The 23,994-nt window shown below is 52.4% G+C and overlaps 1 protein-coding gene and 1 long non-coding RNA gene across 4 annotated transcripts in view; both read right to left on the reverse strand.

Moving 5' to 3' along the window:
* Nucleotides 1-1,188: 1,188 nt before the first annotated feature.
* Nucleotides 1,189-2,403, reverse strand: LOC131084679 (uncharacterized). The gene is made up of 2 exons (XR_009114580.1): nucleotides 2,316-2,403; nucleotides 1,189-2,234 (listed from the first exon to the last, which is right to left on the reverse strand). It is a non-coding gene; the product is annotated as an uncharacterized LOC131084679 (long non-coding RNA).
* Nucleotides 2,404-3,202: 799 nt separating this feature from the next.
* SAMD4A (sterile alpha motif domain containing 4A) overlaps nucleotides 3,203-23,994 on the reverse strand; it is a 103,698-nt gene continuing 82,906 nt past the window's right edge. For 2 of the 3 annotated variants that reach the window (XM_058026317.1, XM_058026316.1), the window contains 9 exons: nucleotides 19,769-19,878; nucleotides 19,035-19,121; nucleotides 15,468-15,774; nucleotides 13,490-13,575; nucleotides 11,923-12,041; nucleotides 9,283-9,484; nucleotides 8,571-8,697; nucleotides 7,010-7,093; nucleotides 3,203-5,018 (listed from right to left, as the gene is read on the reverse strand). In XM_058026317.1, the coding sequence (XP_057882300.1) occupies nucleotides 4,990-5,018; nucleotides 7,010-7,093; nucleotides 8,571-8,697; nucleotides 9,283-9,484; nucleotides 11,923-12,041; nucleotides 13,490-13,575; nucleotides 15,468-15,774; nucleotides 19,035-19,121; nucleotides 19,769-19,878 (1,151 nt within the window). In that variant the 3' untranslated portion in view covers nucleotides 3,203-4,989. Of the gene's footprint in view, nucleotides 5,019-6,025; nucleotides 7,094-8,570; nucleotides 8,698-9,282; nucleotides 9,485-11,922; nucleotides 12,042-13,489; nucleotides 13,576-15,467; nucleotides 15,775-19,034; nucleotides 19,122-19,768; nucleotides 19,879-23,994 lie in introns of all 3 variants that reach the window. The other variant, XR_009114579.1, reaches the window with a different exon arrangement.

The raw sequence follows: 23,994 nt of genomic DNA on the forward strand, positions 1-23,994 counted from the left end.
TGGAGCCTTTTTGGCCCTTCCAGCTCCACTTTTCCAACCCAGGTGTTTCTGCCTTTTCCATTCTCCCTTAGGGCAACAACCCTGCACTGAGAGACCCAGACAGCAGCACAGGAACCTGGAAAGGCAAATTGTATGGAAGGAGATGGCTTTTTTTGGGATTTAAGTTTGTCTGAGCTGTGTTGGGAGGCCAATTCCCCACGAGTGCAGAGAGCCATGGCCATGGGCTGTGGATGGACAGGGAAACTCAGGTGGGACTGAATTAATTTTATTATTTATATATGGCAAATATTTCCCCTCTGGGGTGGCCTGGCCCAAGATGCTTGGGAGCATCCCAAATAGGAGGAGCTTGAGGACCTGGTTCTGGGGTCTTGGCACCATCAGCATTTGGAGAGCTCACCAGGAGCCTCATCCTAGGAGAAGCAGCAGATGAAGGGTTCAAACAACCTGAATAAACCCTGAATGTGTTTGCAAGTTCTGCTCCTCATGGGGGACCTGAGCCACCCTGATGCCTGTGGAGGGACAATGAGCAGGGCTGGGACATCCAGGAGGTCTCTGGAGGGCACCCCTGGACCTGGATGCAGGAATGGCCAGGCTGATGGGGCAGAGAGGAGCCTGCAGGGCTGGCCTTGGTCAGCCTGGAGATGCGGAGGCTCAGTTTGAGAAATTATGGGAAAAACCAGGGGCAGAAGGTGCTGCCCTTGGCACTTCCCACAGCAGGGTATCCACGGGAAGTGGCAGCACTGGCTCTGAGCATCCTCTGCTTGATCCAGCCCCAGGAGGGCCTGAAATGTGCAGGTTTTAAGCCCAGAAAGAACCCAGCCTTAAATTCCCACCCCAAAATTCTCCACACACACACACTGAGGCTCTGGGCCAAGCCCCCAGTGCCTCCACAGCCTCTGAGCTGCTCCAGCCCCCATTTCCAAGGAAAATCCTGCATCTGAACAGCTCCTGGGGCAAGGATGTCCCCAAAGGGACAGCAAAGCAGCTGCATGGGGAATGCCAGGGATTGGGAAGCTCTGCCTCAGGCTTTAAATGAGGATCCCAACCCCCCTGTGGAACTGTGGAGGCTCCTCCCCTCTTGCCCACGGGACGAACATCTATTGAATTCAGATTTTTTCTTTTTTTTGCCTCAAGGAGTCCAAAGCCAGCTGCCAAGAAGGGGATAAATAAGGAGGCGCCACACCCCAGTGTTACAAAACCTTGTATTAATCATCTCCCTTCACTTTCAATATAGAGCAGATATGAAATATAGCCATGGTTCCTAGTTACACGGGAGGAAATGAGTAATAAATACATGGGAGCAAGTGGAAATCACGAGGGTGTTTCACTGGGAACAACATTGGAAAACTGTACACTTGCAAAGACTGGCATCTCCAAACATTAGTAATTCTTTATATCTGGAAGCTTTTACATGTAACAAACATGCTATTGCCGTATATGACCAAAAAAACAACAAAAAAAGAAATTAAAATTTAAAAAATAGGCATTGCTCGGCAACATTAACTAGGCAAAAATAGTTCTTTTGTGCACTAACTTTGTACAGAAAAACCAGGACAAAAGGCATGCATGGACAAGGAGAGGCTGCCCGGGAACGGCATGCAACAGAAGAGAGGTCAAAGCTCTTTAAAGTCAGCTTACAATAGGCATAAATACATCAGGGTTATATATATTAATAAGGGAGGAAGTATTCTGTTTAACATTATTAACATTCCTGGTTTTTTTAATGTATTTTTCTTTTTTGTTTTTTTTTTCTTCCTATTCCTCCCAGAGGAATACACATTCACCTTTAAGTAAAGATAAAGGAATACAAAAAATAAAACTCACTTTGCAAACTCTGATGACTCGTATAAAATCAACTTTAGTGTTATTGTCGCTGTGTGCAAATTATAGACGTCCGCGGGAGCCACCCCCTTTCCACCAGGCACATTCCCAAAGCCAAACCCGACATGGAGAAAGGTGACAACAGAAATCACTTCCCTAAGTGCTGACCCAGCTTCCACCACAGTTTGGGATTTTTTCCTGCTGGATGCCGCCACCCTAAACCCCTCGGGGGGGTTTTGCTGAGCTGAGCTCAACCCCAGCGCAGCCGAGCTCGGGGTGTCCCCGGGGATGGGGACACGGAAGGGACAGGGGATGGGGACACTGAAGGGACAGGGGATGGGGACACTGAAGGGACAGGGTTGTAGGGTTGTGTCCCTGGGGATGGGGACACTGAAGGGACAGGATTGTCCCCACTGAAGGGACAGGGTTGTATCTCTGGGGATGGGGACACCCCAAGGGACAGGGTTGTATCCCCAGACATGGGGACACGGGACAGGGGATGGGGACACTGAAGGGACAGGGTTGTGTCCCCAGAGATGGGGACACTGAAGGGACAGGGGATGGGGACACTGAAGGGACATGGTTGTAGGGTTGTGTCCCCAAGGATGGAGACACCGAAGGGACAGGGTTGTATCCCCAGAGATGGGGACACTGAAGGGACAGGGTTGTGTCTCCAGGGATGGGGACACCCAAGGGACAGGGTTGTGTCCCCACTGCAGGGACAGGGTTGTGCCTCTGGGGATGGGGACACTGAAGGGACAGGGTTGTGTCCCCACTGAAGGGACAGGGTTGTGTCCCCACTGAAGGGACAGGGTTGTGTCCCCACCCAAGGGACAGGGTTGTGTCTCCAGGGATGGGGACACTGCAGGGACAGGGTTGTGTCCCCACCCAGGGGACAGGGTTGTGTCCCTTCCGCCGGGCCCAAGGGCACTTGTGTGTGCTGGGCTGGCCGGGGGATCAGCACCAGGAGAGGGTCCCGGGGGCAGCACAGGGGGGGATTTGCCCAGCTGACCCCCAGGGCCCCGTGTTGGTGACATCTCCAACAGGACAGGGAGGGGACAGCAGCGGGGGTACAAAAAGAAAGGCACTGCCGCTTTATTACTGAATATTTGACTTCACTCATGCAACTGTCGGAGGAGTTTCTCTTTTCTTTTCTTTTTTCTTTCTATAAATAACTTTTATTTCTTTTAGGATTCAAGCTTTTTTTTTTCCCCCTCCCTTTTAAGCTTCTTTCCCTGGAGCTCTGCCACCCGCACTTAGCACGGGCAGGCAGAGCCAGGCAGCACTTCCCCAACACAACTGAAGCCACTTTTTTGTTGTTTTTACTCAAAAAAAACAAAACAAGAAACAGCAAACACAACTAAGTCGTTATTAACCTCTAGACTGTCAATGGAAAATAAGCATTTTTTCTTTTTTTTTTTTTAACATCAAAAGGATAAAACAATTGAATTATTTGGTGGTTGTTAATAACAGACATTATCATGGTTCCCAGCCACAGCAAGTTAATAGGTAAAATATCCAAAATAATCTCTCTGAACAATCAGAAAACCTCCGTGTCCATAGTCAGCGAAGGAATAAATAGAATTTCAGCTCTGTAAATACACTGGAGTCTCCCTGAGGGAGGCTCCTGCCACGGTGGCTCTGCTCACACCTCACGAGCCGGGGGTGCTCGGGGGTGACCCAGGTCCCCAGCGCCCACCCTGCTTCGCCTTCACCTCCTCACTCCCCTTCCCAACCTCCCTGGCCTTCGGGTTTTCCCTTCTCCACCCTCCCCATCACCCCCCTCAACCTCCTGTCTGCCGGGAAGCAGGACACCAAGGAACAGCAAACATAAAACATTGCATTTGGCACTTGGGTTTTTGTATACATATATATATATAATATATATAGATAGATATATTTCTTTTTTTTTTTTTTTAGAAAAACAACTTAAAAACGCTGCATGACAAAAGGGTTCACACGTCTCCCAGCCCTGCCCATGCTCTGGCTCCCCCTGAGCCCTGCTCCCTCTGATCCTGGCACACAATGCTGCCCATGTCCTCCTCACAGCCCATTTTGGAAATATTGCTGCCGCCCATCAGCTCAATTAATTGATTTTATATTTGTTATTATTCCATTGGAGGACTCGGAGCAGCACTGGGACTGGGGGGAGCATCACTGCAGGTCAGAGCAGTGCTGGGTCAGATTTACCAATTTAACACCAAATTTAGCTTTTGTTATAAAAAGCAGCAGTGGGTGAGGGGCAGCCCAGCCCCTGCCAGCCCCACGGGTAATGCCAAGAAAACAAGGCAGTGAAGCTGCATTTTGGTGCCCTTTGTGACTTGGCTTTTATATGGGGGCTCTTCATCTCTTATCGGCCATGCTGGAAAAGCCCCTTACAGCTGGATTTGGGCAGGCTGGGCCAGATGTGTGGAGCCAGATGCAGGAACCTCTGCCAGTGTTCCCAAATTCACAGACTGCCCCAGGACCCTCCTCTGGGCAAGATGTCCCCTCTCCATCCCCATCCCAATCCAACTGGGGCGCAGGGAGAGGCACCCCCTGACCCTCCACTGCCCTGAGCACAACGCTGCCTCCACTCTGCAGATCTCTTGGCTGAACTGAAAGGAAATTTTGGGGTCATTTGATTAATTCTGTTCCAATCTGGGCTGGCCGGGTCAGCCCGCACCCGAAAGCGGCGAACCTCGAGAGAAGGGACAGCCGGCCCCAAAGCCCTGGCAGGACAGGACAGGGACCCTCCCCAAAGGGTTTTTGGTCACACACCCCCACGTGGGGCTCCGTGCTCCTTGGCATCCTGTCCAGGAGCAGGGTTTGCCCACGGTGAGCGCTCCACTGTCAGCACTCTCCTCCTCCTCCATGTCCAGCCCAACCTCCCCGTGCTGCTTCATCGCTGCCGCTGAGATTTTTAAATTTTTTTTTGCCATCGTTTCCCCCCCCCCCACCCTTAGCATGGATGTAATAAATGACAACACAAATTCCAAGTCTAATGATATGTTCACAAGGACAATCTACACATTCACAAAATTAAAACAGGAGAGAGATAGAGAGAGGAGAAAGGAGAGGAGAGAGGAGAAAGGATGCAAGCTATCGCTGAGGCTCCCTCAAGCCCCGACCTCGCCGCTGGACCCGCAGCAGTTGTTGTCCCGCCCAGCGTCCCCGTGGCGACGCCTTCTAGATCGTGGAGGTTCTGTCGACACCATCTGCAAGTGGGAAGGGACAATTAGGAGCAGCCCCAGTGAGCACTGGAACCCCCAAGCTGGGGATTTAGGGGATGGACCCCCCCAAAGCACCCCCAACCCACAGCCCCTACAGCGAGGCGGTGTTGGGGCCACCCTCAGCACCTCCCATCTCCCCAAGGGGTGCAGAAGGGTTTTGGGGTGTCAGTGCTCTGCTGGTCCCTCTGTGCCACCAACTGTCCCCACCCCACAGCAGCTTCCCCAGGTCGCTGTCCCAACAGCAGTCCAGGCCTTCTGCCACAGCCCCACAACCACTTTCCCAGGAGCAGAGGGGGTTTCTGGGCAGCCTGGACTCGTCACAAGGCAGGTGACACTCTGGGACTCTCCTACAGCACGACAAGTTCATTGTCCCTGACCAGGAGCCAGGGGACAGGGACAGAGCTGGTCCCAGGGGCTGCCTTGCCCACGGTTCACCCAACCCTGCAACAGCTGCACCGCAGAGGATGCAGAATTTTCCTCCATCTGAGGATTGTGGAAGGACACAAAGGCCCCAGGCATCCTTTCTGTGTCCCCAGAGCCCCTGTTCCCAGCTCCCTGTGACAGCAGGGATGCATCCAGCCACTGCCCAACCCCGGGAACGAGGGGTCCATGACCCACCCCAAAAACTGACCCCAGTACCAGCAGCCCCCTGTGCCCACCCCCAGGGGCAGAAATCAGCACCCAACAGCACTTCCCACCCTCCAGCCCTGATCCCAGCCCGCATCCCCCAGCCCAAACCCCATCCCCAGCATGGAGAGTGGCAGGAGGCAGCTCCCAGAGTGGCTGTGGAACAGAGAATTCCCTGTCACCACCTGGGGCACCACAGCCACCTCCCTCCTCAACACTAAAAAACAAACTGTTTGTTACGCCTTTTTTTTTTTTTTTTTTTCTCCCCCGAAAGGTTTATTTTTTTAAGAGCTATTTATAGCACAACTGGTTTGGAGAGGCTCGGGGAATGCGACCTGGAAAAAAATAACTTGGAGGAACAGTACCCTGCAGAGGAACAAGACAGCTAAGCCTCGGCTGGGCACGCGCCGCAGAAACGCTTCGGGTGACAGAAGTGTCCTTGTGTTCCCAGCCAGGGATGCTGCCAGGGCCCTGCTGCTTCCCACAGTCCTTGTTCTCCCGCTCCTCTCCCCAGGAAGGGCTGCTGCATCTGCAGGGAGCCTGGTGGCACTCGTCCTCTGCGAGGGCTCCTGTCCTCAGCCACGGGTCACAGTCCAGGCAGGATTTCCGCAGCAGACCCGAGCTGCTCCCTGGGGACTCCGGGCGGCCGCGCTCGTCCCATCGCCGGGGCCATCCCTTGTGCCTGGGGCTCCATTGGACACCGGGAGCTTCTGGGGCTCTGTGCTGCACCGGGCTCTCCACTGCTCTGCTGCTGCTGCTGCTGCTGCTGCTGCCTCTCCATCTTCCCTGCTTGGTTTTGCCCCGCTCCTCCTCCCTCCCCGTGCCCGTTATCCGCTGGCACCCCCGGCTGTGTGAGGCCTGCCAGCACCAGGGCACGGTGCCCGGCACAGCCCCCGGCACAGCCCCTGGCACAGCCCCTGGCACAGCCCCTGGCACAGCCTGGCAGGGGTTCACCCTGGCCAGAGGAGGGATCCGGTGGCAGGAGGGCACAACGCTCCAAAGCCGTGACCCATCCGAGCGCGCTGGCGGCAGGGGCTTCATCGAGAGCTAACGAGAGTAGCGAGCTAACACTAATTATCATTAGCAAGCTGAAGAGTGGCTAATTAGCACAGACTCCACTGGTGCTGGTGCGATCCCTGCGTTCGGCTTCGCCCCCTGCCCCGGCCGCCGCGCCGAGAGAAGCCACGGCTCCCACGGGAGCAGCCCCGGGAGCATCCCTGCGTCCAGCCCCGGCTGCTGTCACAGCCACAGCCTGTCCCAGCTTTTGGGGGGCACTGGGCAGGGGCTGGGGGGCTCAGCAGAGGAGGCGTGGACGTGCTGGAAGAGCCCCAGGAGGAGGGAATGCTCACCGCTGAGTGCGTGCTCCGTCATGCTCAGGCACAGGGACTCCAGCCTGTTGTTGATGTCAGGTTCAGTCACCGGCACCTGGAACTCTGCAGGGACAAAGGGAATAAGAGATCCTGGTCAGGGATCTGGCAGGGACCCTGCCTGCCTGCTCTGGTGGGAAAATCCATCAGAAAAATGCCCCAGGAGGGTCTGACAGGACTGCCAGAAAAATCATCTTCAGCAAGAGACACTCACAGAAGCAGTCATCACCCCCTGTTGTCCATAAAGGATGAATCTGAGGGGGTTCAGGTGCTGATAAGAGATGTAAGAGGCAGCTGGAGCATGAGCAAACCCCACCCAGGGAGGGGCAGCCCTGGTCACCTCCTGGGGATGGATGCTGTCCATGCTTGGACATGGGATGGCAGCACAGACCAGCACAGCCACTGTCTGGCTTCTCTGGGACCAGCTTGGCCCCCACTCAGCCACCCACATCATCACTGCCACATCCCCGAGGGGGTGAGCACAAAAAAGGGACACACACATGAAGTCTGGAGCGTTCCAACACCCCTGTCCTCATCTAAACAGCAGCAAACTTTCCCCACCCTGCAGCAAAACCTGCAAATACAGCTTGTGCTACTGTGCTGGAAGGCATCTCCTGCTTTCCACTGGCTCACAGGAACACGGGACGAGATCCAGGAGGGTTGAGGTCCCCCCACAGCCTGGCAAACAGTGGTTTGTGAGCCCAGCATCACATCATTGCTTATTTTCCTTGCGACTTTATCCACGTCTTTGGCTCCCAGATCCTCCTACGCCCTCATGCACCGCAGGCTGACACGAAGAGAAACCCATTCATTCTCCTCCAGCGCCTGAGAAATGTGCCCTTGTCCCAGTGTTTAATCAATACCTGGGAACAGCTGCTGCTCCTGCTGAAGGGAACATTTGCTGCCCAAATGCTGCAGTTTAACACCACTGGCTGCCAGCCCAGAGCAGCAGGAGTGCAGGGATGAGGGAGAGCTCACTGGGGGATGGATTCCCTGTCCTGAGGTGTAAATGGTGATGGGGCGTTGGGAGGAAAAGGCTCAAAGCTAAGGAAGGGATACACAAAGAGGCTTCCTCAGGGCCAGGATGCTCCAGGTCCAGGGTCCAAGGTCAGAGGGATCCTCTCTGAATCAGAGGATGCTCCCATACACAGGAGCACTTTGGCAGTGCTGGGGAAGGAAGCACTGACACAGCAGCATTTCCCTTCACACGCACTGTGGAAGGAATTTCCCCTGAGTGCATGGAGGCAGCGCTTCCGCAGCGGGGCTGGGGCCATCCATCAGGAAAAAGTGATGGATCAGCCACCACCACCTTCCCTCCTGACAGCAGCCCCTCAGAAACGAGCAAGGCAAGGCACCAGCACTGTAACACAGAGTCAACGTGGCACATACAGGGTCAGAAATCCCTCCAGTGGGGTGTGTGGTTATCCCAGGAATTCAGAGATACCCCAGTGGGAGTGCCATGTGCCCATGGGGAGACACACCAGCACAGCTCCTCTCATCTCACCTGGCTGTGGGTGAGTGGAAAAGCCCCCCTGGTGCCTACCTGGCTGCTGAAACATCAGCATGGTCTGCGGGGACGTGTGGACCGGCAGCGAGCGCGTCCTCTGCACCGAGCTGTGGCTGCGGCTGGGCATGCTGTTACTGCCCCCAGGGTTGGCAAACCACAGGTTCTGTGGGGAGCAAACACAGGCATGGGATGCAAAGCAAAGCCCTCTGTGCTGTGGGTTTACAGCCACTTTGGGCTTGTAGGATCACAGCATGCTTTGGGCTGGAAGGGACCTTACAGATAATCTCCTTACAACCCCTTACCATGGGCAGGGAAACCTTCCACTGTCCCAGGCTGCTCCAAGCCCTGTCCAGCCTGGCCTTGGGCACGGCCAGGGATCCAGGGGCAGCCACAGCTTCTCTGGGCACCCTGTGCTAGGGTCTCCCCACCCTCACAGGGAAGAATTCCTTCCCAGTATTGAATCAGAATCTCCCCTCTGCCAATTTAGAACCCTCCCCTTTCTCCTACCATTATCTGCTCTTGCCAAAATCCCCTCTCCCTATTTTATAAGGCACTTTGAGGACTCAGCTTCTGTTGCTCCCACCTCCACATCCCACTGCACAGAGGGGAGCCCATCCCAAATGCCTGCAAACCGCTGGAAGAGTGGGGATAAACCTGGGGATGATCTGGACAAGTGAGAGAAGGAAAAACAAACGAAGCTCGTGGGACAGGGATGGAAGAGCCAGAAACGCCAGGAACGCCGACCAACCTGTCTGCCCTGCTTGAGGATGGCAGGGCTGGCAGCAGGGCTGCGCTGGGGGGTGCCCAGCAGCCCCGAGGGGCCCAGCAGCCCCAGCCGGGCCGTGGGGAGGTTGCGGGAGGGGATCTGGAACTGCCGGGGGTTCCTGCGGGCCAGACCCGCCCCCGCGGAGCCGGCGCTCGGCAGCGAGTTGGACTGGCCAAAGCCTCGGCTGGGGAGAGACAGAGAGAGAGAGACGGGGGTGACACACTGAGCCCTGACCATCCCAAACCACTGAGGGTGACACACTGAGCCCTGACCCTGCCATCCCACCGGGGGTGACACACTGAGCCCTGACCCTGCCATCCCACTGAGGGTGAGACACTGAGCCCTGACCCTGCCATCCCACTGAGGGTGACACACTGAGCCCTGACCCTGCCATCCCACAGGGTGAGACACTGAGCCCTGACCCTGCCATCCCACAGGGTGACACACTGAGCCCTGACCCTGCCATCCCACAGGGTGAGACACTGAGCCCTGACCCTGCCATCCCACTGAGAGTGACACACTGAGCCCTGCCCCTGCCATCCCACTGAGGGTGACACACTGAGCCCTGACCCTGCCATCCCACAGGGTGACACACTGAGCCCTGACCCTGCCATCCCACCAGGGGTGACACACTGAGCCCTGACCCTGCCATCCCACAGGGTGAGACACTGAGCCCTGACCCTGCCATCCCACTGAGAGTGACACACTGAGCCCTGCCCCTGCCATCCCACTGAGGGTGACACACTGAGCCCTGACCCTGCCATCCCACAGGGTGACACACTGAGCCCTGACCATCCCAAACCACCAGGGACACTGACCTCTCCAAGGGGGTCCTGATCCTCCCACCCTACCAAGGTGAGACACTGAGCCCCTCTGGGAGAGGGTTCTGACCCTCCCATCCCATCAGGTGTGGGACACTGAGCCCTCCAAGGGGGTTCTAACCCTCCCACCCCACTGAAGGTGAGACACCGAGCACTGGCAGAGAGTCCTAATCCTCCCATCCCATCAGGGGTGAGACACTGAGCCCTTAGAGGGAATCCTGACCCTCCCACCCCACTGAGGGTGAGACACTGAGCCCCCAAGGGGGCCCTGACCCTCCCAGCCCACCGAGGTGGTCCCTGCTCCCTGCACAGGCAGTGGGAAGGAGCACTCTGGGTGTGCAGCATCCTCTCTTCTTCCCTTCTGCAGTTCTCAGATCCACACTGCTTTCCTTTAAAGCTTATTTTACTCCTGCAAAATGGGTCTGTTCTTAAATACAATCTAAAATAACCCAGGTAATGCCCCAGGAACTTGATTTCTTGGAGAATTCTCATGAGTGAATTCCCCAGTGTCTAATTTAAGTTTAGCTTTTGCTGTTGCATTTGCTTTCTCCCCTTCTAGGAGGTTTGTTTTTACAAATATGGTCACCTCTGAGACTTCTCAAGTTCTGTAAAATTTAGGTTAGAATGACCTAATAAATCCAAGTTTTATTAAGAAGGGCTGAGCTAAAGGAGCTGAAATCTCATCCTGGAAGTTCCTGTACTCCCAGTTATCTCCAAAACACTTGTATTTTTGGGAATAAAAAACTGAAAAATGAAACAAAGTGGTGATGTTGTTAGAAGTGATTTAAAAATCTTTTTTCTTGGCACAAGCTTGTGATTTCTAGGATCACCTGAAATGCAGCATCACCTTGGAAGTGAGCAAAGATGGTGCTCCCAACACAGCCCTGCCTGGCTCTCTGACTGCACCTCTGGCTCTGCAGAGCATTCCAGTACTTTATTATTCTTTTGGTGAATTTTTTTTTCCTAAAACACGAACAGTTTGGGGCTTCAGGAGTTATGTCAAAGCTTAAATCCCCTCCTTACTGAGTTTGTGAACGATCAAAATTAAAAGGGAAATATAAATTAAATAGGAACTGAAATGAAAAATCCCGACAATGCGCGGGTTGGTTGTAAATGTTGCTAAACAGGAGCTGAAAAAGCTCAGGGAGCTGCAGCTGAGGAGGGGAGAGCTGCTGTGGAGCTCCATGTAATCCTCCTGGAGGATATTATATTATATTATATTATATTATATTATATTATATTATATTATATTATATTATATTATATTATTATATTATATTATATTATATTATATTATATTATGGTATATTATAGTATATTATAGTATATTATGGTATATTATGGTATATTATAGTATAATTATATTAATATATAATTATATAATATATATTTCTTCCTAATATCCAACCTCTGCCTTCCCTGCCATAGCTGGAGGCTGTGTCCTCTGGTTCTGTCAGAGACCGACCCCACCTGCCTGCAGCCTCCCTTCAGGAAGGTGTGGAGAGCAATGAGGGCACCTCTGAGCCTTCTCTTCTCCAGGATAAACAGCCCCAGCTCCTTCAAAGGGCTTGTATTCCAAGCCCCTCTCCAGCCTCGTTGCCTCCTCTGGATGTGCTCAAGCATCTCAACATCCTTCCCAAACTGAGGGGCCAGAACTGGACACAGCACTCAGGGGCAGAATGACCTCCCTGCTCCTGCTGGCCACACCATTCCTGATCCAGGCCAGGTTCCACTGGCTTTCTTGGCCACCAAGGCACACTGCTGGCTCATGGTCACACTTGTGGCTCGTGTTCCCACGTACCTCCTCTGCTGCCGATAGCCCGACAGCTCCAGGAGGGATTTCCGAGGGAAAGACCGAAAGAGTTTCTGCACCTGCTGTTTCCATGACAGCAGCCTCTTCTTCTGAATCTCTGTAAACGCCTGCCCAAAAAAAAACCAAAAAAAAAAAAACAGAGAAAAAGAGGAAATGGATGAATATGCTTGTGGGCAAAGCCAGCAGGGATGTGCATGTGGGGGTGTGGGTAAAGGAAAGCAGCTGGAGATGGTGACAAGGTGAGTTGAGCCCCATCAGAAAGTCCAGGGGGAAACACTGGTCTTTCCTCAGGATTTACTCATCTCAGGTGGAGAAAATGCTCTGGCAGCATTCCCTGTGTCCCAGAGTGACAGCCCAGCTCTGCCTCAAGGCTGCCAACTCCTTTTGGCAGAGCGAGGCTCTGATGGTGGGTCCTGACGGGTGGTGACCCTTGTCACCTGGATGTGGCTCTAGAAATGCTGCCAGGGTGAGCAAAGCTGGGGTTTGGAAAGCTGAGCTGCCCTGTGGCATCCTGCATACTATCCTCCTTCTCAGGGCTGGGCAGAGCTTGGCTGTGATGCTGGCTCTGGGGAGGTCACCCAGGGTGAGCCTGTCACCCACCCAGGCTCCCTGCAAAGGTCACCCTGGCAGTGGCAGTGACAGTGACAGAGCTGCTCCCAGAGCTCCAGGCAGGAGGCGTGGGTGACAGGGACACCCACGTGCCACCACTGCTAACTTCAGACACCCTAGGTCTCTGCTGGAGAGCAGCAGAAGTCTCCAGAGGACAATCTGGAGGCTAATTAGTGCCTGACTTGATTGCTCTGAGCCACTCAGGAGGAGATGCTCTCTCCTGGTGCTGATTACGCCGGAGCCAGCGCAGAGGGTGGTCCTGGGACGTGGGTGGCTCTGCTGGGAGAAGTGCAGGCACTTGAGGAAAAGTTCCATGTCCTCCTGGCTTTGCTCTCTGCTCCTCAGCTTCCACCACTTCTGTTCCCATACAGGCAGGTGATGGAAGCAGCTTCTTCCAGGGAGGAGACACTGCAGGACACCAGGGACACTGACCATCCCTCCCTGCCACCAGGCAGGAGCGTGCCAGAGCCCTGTGGCACAGCCTGGGCCATCCCAAGCCATCACCCAGCCAAGGCAGATCCTCTGGGAGCAGGAACAGATGGAAAATCCCTGTTGCAAAATCCCAAGAGCACACGGTGCCAAACGGGAGGAGGCAACGCCGAGTCTGTCTGACGGGAACTGCCTGCGTGTTCATCCCAGCTCCTGCCTTCATCCAGCTGCTGATGGGACTGATTCTTGCTTTCATCCAGCTGCTGATGGGACTGTCACGAGCCAGATGAATTTCCCAGCTCCAGGCCTTGGCCATTAAAGCAGTGTGGGGGGGAAGCAACATTTCCATGCACCACATTGGAGCTACCGCCTGCTCCAAGGCTGCTCTGTCACAATTACTATTAATACCCCCCAAAAATATTTGTGTTAGAAACCCAAAGGTTTACATAAACAGACACTTTGGAAACAGTTTCCAAGTGATGAGAACAACAGTTTTAGATGATGTGACACGACTCACCTCGTGGATTAGACATTTGTCTATGAGCTGTAAATAGGAACTTATATTCTCTTCATCGGGTCGGGAAACTAAAAGTTGCGTGCAGACTGGAAAAAAAAAAGAACAAGAGAAGGGAAATGGGGATGGGGACACCAGGATGGGGCCCAGGAGGGGTCCCACAACCACCTTGGACATCCTGTTTCCCTTGTAACCACAAGCAGGTTTTGCATCAGTGAGAAAAAACGCCCTTCCCCAATTCCTGCCGTGCCGTCCTATATTTAGGGCCAGATTTTGTTCTCTGTTATGATGGTGTAAATCCAGAGTAGCACCATTGGAGTCCCCAAAATTAGACCTAAGCAACTCAGGGGCACAGGATTAATCCCTATTCATAGGCAAGAGAGCTCCTTCTCCCACGGCCAAAATCTGCCCCCACTGCAGAGTGGTAAATTCCCACCTTCCCTGAAGAATTTTAACCTCTTTTGGAATGAATGCCATTGAAGGAAGTGGGAATGAGCTCATGAGTTTCTCCTGTTGTAAACCCCTGGGCAGGGATGCCTGGGGGTCCAGGAGGACACAACATCTTGGCAGGGCTTGTGCCACACTCTGACATTTGTCACAGAAATAAAATGGGGCCGGAGCCCCACATGTGGCTGTTTCTGCAGGGAACCAGCTGGGGACAGATTCTGCACCAGGTTCCTGTGTGGAAAAAAAATCTCAGCTATTTTTTGGCAAAAAAGTTTAGAAACACAGACAAGGCTGATATTTTTTTGTGGCACCCCAATGAGGTTTTTCCTGTTCCCAGTCTCCTGCAGATGAGACCCCCCCTTTTTCTCTTCCCCAGGGAGATCTCCCTCCCTGCAGCCAGCACTGACACCTCAGGTGCCACCAGCAAGGTTAGGGCACATCCAAGCTCACACAGATTTGCTCCAAGAGCCCTGAATATTGCACAGGAGGTCACTCCCCACCTCAGCTTGCCCCTGTTACCTCCCAGTGTGATATCCCTGATGCAAGGCTGCACACCCTGCACTTGACAGGGAATGGCAGCGGAGTATTCTGGATGTCCTGCATCCAAACTGGGGCATAAAAAGGGGCTTGGATCCACTGATTTGCACTCCAAATGGCTCATGTCCAGCCATGCACCACTGCTATCCTACTCCAAGCAGAGCAAGTCCAAGGGATGCTGCTCAAAACACCTCTGGATCAGTGGGATGACCCCAGGGCTCTGGATGGGAAGAGAGAGGAGATCTTCCACTCCTGACCTCGGGAAAAGCTGTGATTTCTGCCTCTGACCTGGGGCAGGGAGAGGCTGCAAGAGGATGCTCCACCTTGAACCTGGAGTTTGGAATGCATGCCATCCACCCTGGACCTCAGGCAGGCAGCTTGGGCCATTGCTGCCCCTGCCCAAAATCCCAGCCCGCCTGCCCTATCTTACCTCTAACCCAGCATGACAGGACCTCAAAAAACCATCACCCCTCAGACTGGCACCTGCAGGAGCTCAGGGAAAGGTGGGAAGGGGAAAAGCTCAGGGAAACTCCTCCCTGGTGATGAGACTGGGAACTGCAGGAGCTCAGGGAAAGGTGGGAAGGGAAAAGCTCAGGGAAACTCCTCTCCAGTGATGTGACTGGCACCTGCAGGAGCTCAGGGAAAGATGGGGAGGGAAAAGCTCAGGGAAACTCCTCTCCCGTGATGTGACTGGGACCTGCAGGAGCTCAGGGAAAGGCAGGGAAGGAAAAAGCTCAGGGAAGCTCCTTCCTAGTAATGTGACTGGGACTTGCAGCTCAGGGAAAGGCGGGGAGAGGAAAACTCAGGGAAACTCCTCCCTGGTGATGAAACTGGCACCTGCAGGAGCTCAGGGAAAGATGGGGAGGGAAAAGCTCAGGGAAACTCCTTCCTAGTGATGAGACTGGGACCTGCAAGAGCTCAGGGAAAGGTGGGGAGGGAAAATCCCAGGGAAACTCCTCCCTGGCGACGAGTCCGAGGCGAAAAGGCAGCTGCTCACCTTTGCCCATCACTCGTGTGAACTGCCCGGGCAGGTCGCCCTCGGGCAAAGGGGCCCCTCCCGACTCGCCCTCGCAGCCCGGCAGATGGTGCTGCTGCATGCCGGCGGCCGCCGGGTCCTTGCACTCCGAGCCCTGGCCGTCCCTGTCCGAGCCCAGCAGCGAGGGCGGGTGCCCGTGGTGCGAGTCCAGCTCCCGGCCGTGCTCCTCCGTGCTGGAGCTCTGCGAGGAGTAGGCTTTGATGGGGGTGAGGATCATTTGGTGCAGCTCCTGCAGCGGCACGCGCAAGTTGCCGCCCTCCAGGATGTCCTGTGGGTGGAAGGGAGAGGGGAGGTTTGGCTTTGCAGGGATAACAGCAGCCCTCCCGTGGCCCCCTGAGAATTCCCAGCTTTGCTCCTGTCTATTCTACAGCCAACAGCCACGTTTTGTAGGGGCCTGAGTACATATATGTGTAGGGGCCTGAGTAAATATATGTATTGTAAATATATGTATGGCAGTGAAAGATCTCTGTATTGTATTAGTGACCCTGCCCTGATTCTAGTTATTGTAAATGGGCTGCAGCTGTGATGTCCTTGATTGGGCAGCAGCTGTAGCCTGTGGAGGTAACTGAGATAAAAGGGGGTGGGGTGGTCAGGGAGAGCCTTGGAGAGGAGCCCTGACTGAGAAGCAGCAACACCACTGCTGCGAAGATCTGCCATGAGAAAACCACCCAGAAGGTATGAGACTCTGGAAATATAATTATACAACAATATGAAGACAACATCTGGTGGCCCTGACGTGATAAAGAACATGCAGCCAAGAAAAGAAGGTATGAGGCTCTAGAAATATAGTTATACCACAATATGAATACAACAACGTTTCATTCATCAAGTCTTTTCTTTTATCAGGGGAATGCTGCAGTGTCTGATTATCCATGTATGTGTGCTCAGACCCGAACCCTCAGAGATAAATGTGCCCCCATCAACCACTGGGACCCAAACCCAACATCAATGTTTCCACATTTCCACCAGGGAAATGCCAAGTCCATGGAAGTGACTGAGCCCGGGAGATTTTGATGCCCAGAGCAGCAAAAATATATTTTAAAAGATCAAGTATTTTGCGTATTTTAAAAATATATCACATCACTCAGAGCTGAGCTGATAGTAAAAGGAGGCTTTGGCTTTTCCTAAGGAAAAGGAGCCCTTGGAGATCAGTCCCATTGTGCCAGTGAGCCTTGGAAGGAATCAGATGTGGTTCTGACAAAGCAGATGGCAAAAATATATTTGTTGGTTCCCCAGGAATCCTACAATCCCAACATTTCAGCTCTATTTCATTGGAATTACATTAACATGGGCTTGTTTCCTGCTTCCAGCACCACCTTCAAGCCTGGCTCCCATTAACAGCTGTGCCCCTAAACCTGCCATGGCATCCTCATGCTCTGGGATCACCCCAGAGCCCAGGACCATGCTGGGATGCAGGAGCCTGTCCTGTGGCAGCTGTGGGAACATCCCTGTCCACTCTGGGATGGGCTGGGCAGTGGATGCAGAGAGCACAGGGAGGGTTTCAAGGGCAGCAGGTGATTTGTGGTCAGACACAGAAGAGAACTGAAACTCCCACAGAAAAACCATTCAGAGATCCTGGGACAGATCCACCATTCTCCATTCAGAGAATTTGGGTGCACCCCAGCTTTGCTCCTGGTGTGGATCAAGAACTTCACTTCTATGGTCAGATCCTTGTCCCACTGATGGGAAATAACTACATTTTGTTTTTAATGTGGCCTGGAGCAGAAGAGCTCCCTGCAGGCTCCTGCAGAGTCTGGCTCATGGGACACTGCTTGGAAAGAGGCAGCTTTTGCAGTGAATCCTGATGTGCTGAATGAAGGAAGGGACACTAAGTGGGCACATCATGGGATGTCTGCAAGCCCTGAAACAGTTGTTGACTCTAATTCCTGCTGCATTCCCAGCTCACTCTTGGACGTCTCGGCTCCATTTCCCACAAAGATCTGGTGTCAGTCTGCTGGGCACTATTTTTCTGGGAGAAAATCCTGCCCTGTTAACTAATAGAGGGGTGGAGCAGCTCTTTCCAAGAAAGCAGCAGTATTTAGCAGCCAGACACTACCCAAAAACATCAAGTCCCACACATGCTCTTGTTTAGCAAAAACTGGATGGGAAGCCTGATGGAAAAGCAGAGATGTTTCCTCCCAGGGAAAGCAGCTCACAGGCAGCTCTGAGCCCCAGCAGAGCAGGACAGGGTCACAGTGCCACAGCCCAAACCCACCCCAGAGGGCTCCAAACCAGCCCCTGCCCCTTCCCTCCTGTATTTCACAGCGTGCCTGGGCTCCAGCTCCTGCACAGCACCACTCAATCAACACCAGATTCCCAAATCCCAGTGTAGGAGTGGAGGGAGAGGCTGTGCAATAGCCTGGAAAACACAGGGCTGCAGCCAGCTCCATCCAGCTCTTGGATTTAATAGTTATTATTAATAACGGAGGTAAATATGGCTTTATTAGCTCCTGCCATACTCTGAGCACAAGCCCATATTATAAATAAATAGTGAAGCAGTGAGCTAAGGAAAACACCAATAAATAGCAACACACCACAGAAGTATTTAAAAGCCCCTAGTGGGAGGCTCTGCAAGTTGCTGTCTGAAGATGGTGCAATTAAGTATAATATAATACAGGGATAATAAATAGGGAGAGCTTGGGTGAGCTGCTCCCAGCCAGGCTGTGGTGCTGCTACTTCCCCAAAAGCCCTTCCTGCAGGGTTTAAGCTTTTGTTGATGTGATAAAGAAGTTTCTATTTATTCTCCTTGGAAATTCAAGCTGTTGTTCAGGCATTGATGTGGGTGTTTGGTGTTTTATCCCAGGACAGGGTGGCCATATGATGTTCCAGGAATGATCAAATCTTTCTGAGCACCCTGGAGCTGGCCAGGGCTACAGGGTATCCATGCCAGCTGTGGGAGATGCATTAGGATCCATTCTGCAAAACACAGCTTTGAGCAATGTGGGCTAGTGGAAGGTGTCTCCCTACCATGGCAGAGGGTTGGGACTTTAGAGTCCCTGCCAGCCCAAACCTGCCACAGACATCTTTCATGGAAAATCCTTTCCTTAGGATTTTTCCTCCTGAGAAGCTTAGAGGCCTCAGGAACAGAATGTAAGCAATGATTATCTGCTGCTGTGGAATGCAACAGGTGCATCTGGGATTGGTCTCATGTGGTTGTTTCTAATTAATGGCCAATCACAGTCAGCTGGCTCAGACTCTGTCCCAGCCACAAGCCTTTGTTATCATTCTTTCTTTTCTATTCTTAGCCAGCCTTCTGATGAAATCCTTTCTTCTATTCTTTTAGTATGGTTTTAATACAATATATATCATAAAATAATAAACCAAGCCTTCTGAAACATGGAGTCAGATCCTCATCTCTTCCCTGATCCTCAGACCCCTGCAAACACGGTCACACAAACCATTCTGGAACTCTGTGAAACAAATTGCATCAGATCCCCACAATATGTGTGAGCAAAGAGTACTTCACTACAGAATTAATTCCTGCTTCTTGAAAACACAAGAAATACAAAGATGCTTGTGATTACTTACCCCTTCTAGAGATTTGAGCAGGTTTTGTCTCTCTTTTAGCTTTTGGATACTGATGACAATTTTGTGTCTTGCGCCTTTGGTAACGTTCTGCAAAACCAGGATAAAATTTGATATTAACACTTCCACAGGGCAGCTGGCCCAACCCAAACCCTTCCTCTCCTATACAGAAAGGGCTGCTAGAAATTAATTACATTTTTGAGTGCAGAGATTTGTGGAGGACATAGAAAACCACCCAGAGACTTGCTGAGGATGGAGATTTCCAGCTGGTCTGTCCCTCCCTGGTGCACCTCACACATGGAGAGCAATGGTGCTCCGATTCCTCTTTACCCCAAAGATAACGCAGAGGTGAACCTGAGAGCAGTGGGGGTTGGAAGCAGATAATCTTTAAGGCCACTTCCAACCCCAACCAGCAATATTCTATGATTCTATGACATTTTCAAAGGCAGGCAGCCATCAAAGCCCCACTGCCTTTAAGGGAGTTGGCTACCACAGGCTGCACCCCTGAAACTCCTGAACTTAATCCCAGCTGGGAAAAAAACAAACCCCAAACACAGCTCCCAGTGATGGGACTTCCATGCTGGGACTCCAGCAAGAACACAGGGACAAGGTTTATTTCAGGTACAACGCGAGATTTTTTCACTTCCCAAGACCCAATTTCCCTTTTTCTTCCAACCATGGGAAGTCACACGAAGGGGCTTTGGAAGGTGTCACCCCCCAGGTGAGGTGGGACATACTTGTGCCTCGAGCTGGCACTCGGTGAGGGCCATCATCTCCTCGTAGGTCATCTGGGAGAAGAGGGCGGCGTACTTGTGCAGCCTGAGGCTCTTCAGCCAGGCCGGGACATCTGCAGCACAAGGGAACAACAGGAGAGCTCCAATGAGTTCATGGAACGGCACAGTCACGAGCAACAGCACCAGCACCAACATGAGGGGCATCCCAAGGGACACCTCACTGAGCCTCATGGATCTTTGGGAGGATACAGGGGGTGGATGGGACAAGGAACCAGCCTCTGGATGAGGAAAGGAACAACAACAACCCAACGTCCTCACAAGTTGTGTTTCTGTGGGACAGCCACTGGGAACTGGCCCATGGGGAACTGCACACCAAGCTCCTCACTGCTCTTCTCCCAGGAACATGGGAAGTGCTGCAGCTCGTGCAGTGGTTGAGCTCAGGACAAGCAAAAGGCTGTTTGTGCATGGCAGACACTGATTTATGGCCTGAGGGATGGTGGCATGTGCTGAAAATGGAACTGGCTGCTTAAACAGAATGAGAGAGACGGGTTTGGGATGGAAAAATGATGTGCCATCAAAGATGGCCCTGCTTCAAAGGGTGAGCTGGGATCTGAAATGCACTGACTGAAATGACTTCTTCTTTCCCAGTTGTTTCCTGCAGTGTAGCACCTCTATGCCCAGCTGGAGGGTATATACCCCAAAATACCCCAAAAATACTGTGACATTGAAAACCCCATGGACTCCATGATGAGGTGTCCTCCATGGAGCAGGCAATGTGACAACAAGCAGCTGTGCAGGGTTTGCAGGTTTGGGGGTCTGTGACGAGGTTTTTAGTCTGAAATGCTTTGTCAAATTAAGACCTGCTTTATTCAACACCCACAACCCCACAGGAGCTCTGCCACAGCCTTCCCAGCTGATGGGCTCTGCTCCCAGCAATGCCTTGTCCACAGTCCTTGTCCCCTTCCCTACCAGTGAGACACTGGGCAGCTCATTCCCACTGCTGGGACATCCACCTCATGGTGTGGGTGCAGGAAGTCCCACAGTGTTGAGCCCCACCTGCAAGCCAAGGATTGTCCATGACCCCTTCCTGAACCAAAGCCTCATCACTGGAAGGGACAGGGCAGGAGAGACCTTGGTTTGGTTCCCAAGGCAATCCATACACCTGCCAGAAGTGTCCAGCTGCCCAGGCTGATCCCAAACCCACCCTGCATCCAAGCAAAGAGGATGCAAACAATGCCAGCATGCTGCATCCTGCTCACGCTCCCCAAATCCCAGACACACACAAATTTCACGTGTCAGTGAAATTCCTCAAGTGCTGCACAGGAGATCAACCCCACACCAAACATGGGGAAAAGCAATGACTGAGCACAGATGGGCTGAAATTCAGAGTTTTCCAAAAGTTCTGACATGCAACAGTCCCAAAGTCTGCTACCAGCACCCTCTTAAACTGATTTCTGTCTAAAATAAATGAAAACCTCTCAGCAAAAAGCCCAATTTCCAGCACAGGCTCAAATTTCATCATCATTTTAACACAAAATCACACCATTCTAGTGACAGCACATTAAAAGTCTCCCTGATCCCACATCCCCATGGGACACCTGCCTTTGGCACACATCCATGCCAAAGGCAAAACCCACAGGGATGCTTCCAGAAGAGATTCAACCTCACACAGACATTGAACCCTGCAGGAAACCCTTCTCCAGCCTTTGCAGAAGCAGCTCTGCATCAGCTTGACTGGATCATGCCTCAGTTTTGGGGACAGTGATGGTCCCAGAGCTCCCCTGCCAGCAGAGATGCAATCCTGGGAGAGGGCTGGGGAGAAGGAGCCACCCCAGGACAGACAGAACATGCTCTGTGTGGTGGAGCTTTCCCCATTCCCACAGGGAAGAGAGGCAACCAGGAGGTGCAAGGACATCCAAGGTGATTTCCTGGTCCCTGGAAAGTCAAATTTCCCAGTGCTCTCCACGGATGGGTGAACCACCTGCCTGCAGAGCTACTCTTTAATCAGCAATTACCAGCAGCTAATTGCAAAGTCATGGCACGGCTGTCAGGAAATTTAGAAGGAAAACAACTCACTCTGCAATATTTACACACAGGACACCTTGGATACACTCCCAGCAGAAACTCCTGGCTCTATCCACACCTGCCTCCTGGTGCTCCCCAAGCTGTGCCCCAGGAATCACAGAATCCTGGAATGATTGGGGTTGGAAGGGCCCTCAAAGATTATTTAATTCCAGCCCCTGTCCTTGGGCAGGGACATGGCAAGGGACAGACAGACAGACAGACTGGGATCCATGGAGAACCAAATGTCCATATCTTCCCCTGGAGAAACCAAGAGCTAGGATAAAGCCAAAGGGCATTTTCCCTTCAGCATGAAGATAGATGGAAAGAAAAGAAATGGGAGCATAAACAGAAAGGAAAGAAATTGTTGACAGTGGGGGAGATAAACTGGGGATCTGCCATGGGTTCCTCACATTCCAGCGGGTCTGGATCCTCCTGGATGGATAAAGAAGGGAGCAGCTGAGCAGGAGCAGGGGGGACACCCAGCCACAAGAGCCTGCAGGCACTCAGGGAGACGTGGCTGCAGTTCAGGACTTGGCAGCAGGAGCAGCCAGCCTGGATGGGGAAGGAGGCAGCCCCATAAAAATGCAGCAAACTGTGTGTTTGTTTCTGCAGGAACCAGAAACGGCACGATCGGAGTGCACAGAACGGGCAGTCCTCTCTTCTCTTCTCCTCTTTTTTTATTTTTTCAGGAAAGCTGTGGGGATACAATGGGTCACATGCAGCTCACAGAGCTTTGTTATTTGAGGACTATGAGCTACACAGCCACAGGAATGCTGTCTGGAGGCAAACAAGCCTCTGCTCTGCTTCCAAGTCTGGTTTTGGGCAGCGCACCTTCAATAAAACGAGGACTTTTTGGAAAAAATCCTGGCGGGGAGAAGCAGGAACAACCCCTAGTTCAGAAAACATCATCTGGGAAGGCAGTGGAATGGCTGAGCCCGAAGAAAACCCAGCTGAGGGGGGAGGACAGGGCAGGCAGAGACACCAGAGGTTGTGAACATCTGTTCTGCACGTCCCTGGACACGGGGACAGAAGCCATTTGGCTGAGTCAGCAGTGGGGGAATCGTTTGGGAGTCTGGAAAGGGACAGCCCAAGGAAGGGTGGACATAGCCCAGCTGCACCCAGCAGCAAGGCATGTGTTAATATGTGGGGTTATTTAATTGATCATCATCAATCACAGCCTCTGGGTTCTGTGGATTTGGCCACACAGGTTGATTGCACAGCACTGGGAAGTTTCCCTCCACGCAGATCCCGGAGCTGCAGCTGTGGATCACAGGGAGCCAAGCTCCCCATGGCCTCCTCCCCAGCTCCTTCTGCAGAAACCTGGAGAAATGTGGTGTTAAACAGCTTCCTCCCCCTAGAAACGCTCCCAAAAAGTTCTCCCTGGCCAGACAGCCTGCAGGACCTGAACTGCCTCTGTTACATTCCCTAGAACCATGAGGGGTTTTCCATGCATTTATTTCATGCACATCAAAGCCATCCAGAGCCAAGCCAAATGCAGTCCCACATCACACAGATTTATCCACATCTCAATTTGTCTGTAATTAGACTGAAATCAGACCTTGTGACTGTTAAAAAATACAATTATTTCCCTATTCTGATACACCACTGGTTTGCACACAATCGAGCTGCTTTGCATTAATACAAATTGGAGTTGTTTAAATCAGTCTGAGAGCTGCAGGGTCATTCTCAGTCTGTTCCCAGTTTGTGTGTTTGCCCAGTTTTTAGCTGTTTATTCCTCCTCAGCCTGAAGTTTGCTCTGCATCTTTGACTGCAGCAAGTGGGGTTCATTTTCTGCCTTGTTTACCACCAGAACCACATGTATTTATTGCCAAAATCTCTGTGAAATGTAGGTATAATGGGAAAACCAACTGAAACACACAGGTTAAATTCACTGCAAACAAGTACCCCAAGCCAAAACCTCCCCAGATACTTGGTGGGTATCAAACACTGCAATGGCAAATCACACGTGGCTTGCTAAGCTTGCTCTAAGCTATTTTTCACTGTCATAAAAAAATAAAAAAATAAAAAAAAAAAAGAAAGAGAAAAAAGAGCACCACTTGCAGCCAAAAGCCACAGGCAATGGAAAAAAACCAGCTTTTTGCAAAGCTGGCAGCTCACAGGGCTTTGGGGCAAAACCAGCCCACTGGCACCCAAGTGCAAGATGT

This window comes from Melospiza georgiana, chromosome 6 (assembly GCF_028018845.1).
Source record: "Melospiza georgiana isolate bMelGeo1 chromosome 6, bMelGeo1.pri, whole genome shotgun sequence".
Classification (NCBI taxonomy): domain Eukaryota; kingdom Metazoa; phylum Chordata; class Aves; order Passeriformes; family Passerellidae; genus Melospiza; species Melospiza georgiana.